This window comes from Quercus robur, chromosome 5 (genome assembly GCF_932294415.1).
Source record: "Quercus robur chromosome 5, dhQueRobu3.1, whole genome shotgun sequence".
Taxonomy (NCBI): Eukaryota; Viridiplantae; Streptophyta; class Magnoliopsida; order Fagales; family Fagaceae; genus Quercus; species Quercus robur.
In genome coordinates, this window is record NC_065538.1 from 19,909,911 (window position 1) to 19,913,142 (window position 3,232).

Genomic DNA, 3,232 nt, shown 5'->3' on the forward strand with positions numbered 1-3,232 from the left:
AAAATTATCAACTTTCATATATCATTATATACTTGAACATTTTGGGAATTCAACCGAAATTCCAAACCTGTGAGAAACAAAAAAAAATAGAGAAAACAAAACGCCAAAAGTAAAACAATCACACACACAAAACAGTATTTACGTGGTTCGGCAATTTGCCTACGTCCACAGAGTTGCAGGGATTTCACTATTATCAAAGAAAATTACAATGTGTGGCTACAATGTTTTTCTTTCTCAAAAACAACAACAAGATAAAACCCTAATCACCAAAAAAACGGCTTTTATATCCTGCGCACAGGATTCACAATGGGCTACAAAACGGGCCAAAAATTTTTTGTCAGCCCAAGCCTCCGCTCCATGGACTAAGCCTCAGTAAATCTCCCATTATTCGGGTCAGGTTGGGTCATCAACCGGATCAAATCATGCCTAACGACGATTTTTCATGGAATAAAATTCATCCATTATCATCTCTATAGTGAAATTTCCTGCAATTTCCTTCTCTATATAAACTATCATATTATCTGCCAAAAGCTCATCCTCCATTCTATTGCGAAGTCTTGTTTTTAACAACTTCATAGCTGAGAAAGCTCGTTCTGTAGTTGCTGTAGAAACTGGAAGGGTCAACATAAGACGAATAAGTCTATCAATCAAAAAATAGATTTTAGACTTTCCTGAAATTTTTAATCCCCTACATAGCTCGGAAATTGTACTTATATTTTGAAAATCTGGATGTTTTATCACATCAAGCTCATAATGTTGCAATTGAGACTTCAAAAGTTCTCGTTCATGTTCAGTGAAATCTTGAGGATAATATTTCTTAACCAAATTGCATATATCAACAATTTTGAATAATCTAAAAGCATCATTGGGATTTAAAACTAAACTAAGAATGACAAGTTCCGTTGTTAGCTCACAAAATCTACTTTTCAATTCTTGCAATTGAAAGTCTATTGCAACTGTAAATATGCCAATTCTAAAATGATGTTCCATTGTTAAATCGTCATCTTGACGACGATATCTACCTCAACCTTTAGTGTAACGAGCATTAATATCAGGAATATCAATTTCATGTTGGTCACAAAATGATATAACACTAGCAAGTAAAGGCTCCCATCCATCATCTCTCAACTTTTGAATAAGTGATTTTGTAGTTGAAACTAAATGCATGGCATTTAAAAGGTCTTGAGAATGTTATTGCAAAGCTTGACAAAAACATTAGTAATTCTCATTATCTCTTTCATCAAATGCAAGATTAAAATAAATTCAAATGATGTTAATACCTGATAAGCTCCCTCAGCATCAATGCGTTGTTTATAGTTAGCCCCTTCCTCAGAGATAGTGTTGATAACTTTGCAAGTAGCATCAAACATTTTAATTAAACTACAAATAAATTGAAAATGAGATCCCCACCTAGTATCTCCAGCTCGTTGCAAAGTACCAATCTGGTTTGCACCTCTTCCAGTCTCAATTTCACTAGGAGCAATCATATTCTCAACTTGTTCTGCTTGAGCATGTTGCAATTCATCATTACGCTTACTAGAACCAACAACAATATTGATAATATTAACCAAATGATCAAAGAATTGATGAACATCTTTTACTCTCTAGATGCTGTAACTAGAGCTAATTGCAACCTATGAGCCATACAATGTACATAATAAGCATATGGGCAATCTTTAAGAAAAAGAGCTTGTAATCCATTCCATTCACCACACATGTTACTAGCCCTATCATATCCTTGACCTCGAATATTTTCAATGTGGAAGTTGTAAAGAGAAAGGACGGCACATATCTCATTCTTTAAAGTCAATGCAGTAGTGTCTCTAACATGCACAACATGAAAGAAACGCTCTTTAATGAAACCTTCTTTATCAACAAACCTCAAAATGATGGCCATTTGCTCTCTCTTCGACTCATCCCGGGCTTCATCAACAAGAATGCAAAATTTTACATCCCCAATTTCTTCACGAATAGCATTTCCCACATTACTAGCAAGAATATGCAAAATCTCCTTTTGAATTGTGGGTGATGTATATTTGGCATTTCCTGGAGCATTTTCCAAGACAACACTGGCTACTTTGTCATTGAAAGTTGATGTGAATTTTATCAATTTAATAAAATTGCCTCTATTTTTTGAATCAAGGCTTTCATCATGACCTCTAAAAGCACAAGCTTGGAATGCTAGCCATCGAGCACACTCTATTGAGGTTTTGAGCCGCAACCGATTATTGTCTAATTCTTTTGACGTTTGTTTCTCAATTAGCTTGTCAATATGTCGTGAATAATTCTTTAAATCCTCGCAACATTTCACAGCAATTTTATGTGGGAAGTTTGGTTCTTTCCCTTCATGACGAATTAAAGGACAATTCATTCCATTTTTCACCTTTTTCCAATTATTAAAACCTGTTGAAATGAATGCATCTGATTCGAGACGACCTATTGGTTTCTTACTAAAAAGGTAGCAAGGTAGACAATATAACGCATCCATTGAAGGTGAGTATTCCAACCAATCCTTATGTGAAACAAACCATGAAGGTTGAAATCGACGACGATGAGTATCATCATTGTATGGATAGACTATATCTTTAGGTTCGTATGGACCTTCTATGAGATAAGCTCGTCGGATTTCATCTTGTTTGTTGATAGGAAATTCACATATTTGTTTACGTGTTCCTGAATCACGATCTATCTCTTCAAATTGAAGTTTTGGACATTTGGAGGGGTGTTCATCAGGCATCGAAGTATTAACATTTGTTTCTACAGCCACAGGTGTCCTAATTTCTGAATTGCTAACATCTTTTTTCTTAAAGAATGCATCAATTGTTTTTCGTTTGCTCATAATTCTTTTAGCTTTAAGAATATGACTCAAAAATTAACTTGAAAAGAATTTTAAAAAATAAAATTTTAATTAGAAATTTTTGCTTAGTTATATAAATGTTATTCATACTCAAGAAAAAAACAAAATTTCCACTATAATTTAAACAGTCAACCCATTTTTAATACAACTTTAATTAATAATAACCCCTCAAAAAAAAATTTTAATTAATTTGTCTTTTATAATGTATTGGTTAATTTAATTATATAGCTTTAATTATTGTTGTTTAGCGTAACAATAAACTATATTGCTTTAATTTATTTGTCATTAATTATACTGCTTTAATTTGTTATATTGTTTAGCCCCTTGTACATATTACATTAAAAGAGCCGAACATTATACATTCCATGTGCAGCA

The 3,232-nt window shown here is 33.1% G+C and overlaps 1 protein-coding gene across 1 annotated transcript; it reads right to left on the minus strand.

Moving 5' to 3' along the window:
* Positions 1-426: 426 nt before the first annotated feature.
* Positions 427-2,737, minus strand: LOC126727951 (uncharacterized). The gene is made up of 5 exons (XM_050433846.1): positions 1,602-2,737; positions 1,439-1,536; positions 1,281-1,348; positions 1,029-1,128; positions 427-956 (listed from the first exon to the last, which is right to left on the minus strand). Exons 1-5 carry the CDS (start codon positions 2,735-2,737, stop codon positions 427-429), a joined length of 1,932 nt encoding a protein of 643 aa, XP_050289803.1.
* Between the last annotated feature and the right edge of the window lie 495 nt (positions 2,738-3,232).

What these genes read in the sequence shown, in the direction of transcription:
- LOC126727951 (XM_050433846.1), bottom strand. Translation starts at nt 2,737, where the DNA reads ATGCCTGATGAACACCCCTCCAAATGTCCAAAACTTCAATTTGAAGAG. An exon ending in CTAGTTACAGCATCTAGAGA is followed by an intron (nt 1,537 to 1,601) that starts GTAAAAGATGTT and finishes TGTTGGTTCTAG; the next exon opens with TAAGCGTAATGATGAATTGC. An exon ending in TAATGCTCGTTACACTAAAG is followed by an intron (nt 957 to 1,028) that starts GTTGAGGTAGAT and finishes GCATATTTACAG; the next exon opens with TTGCAATAGACTTTCAATTG.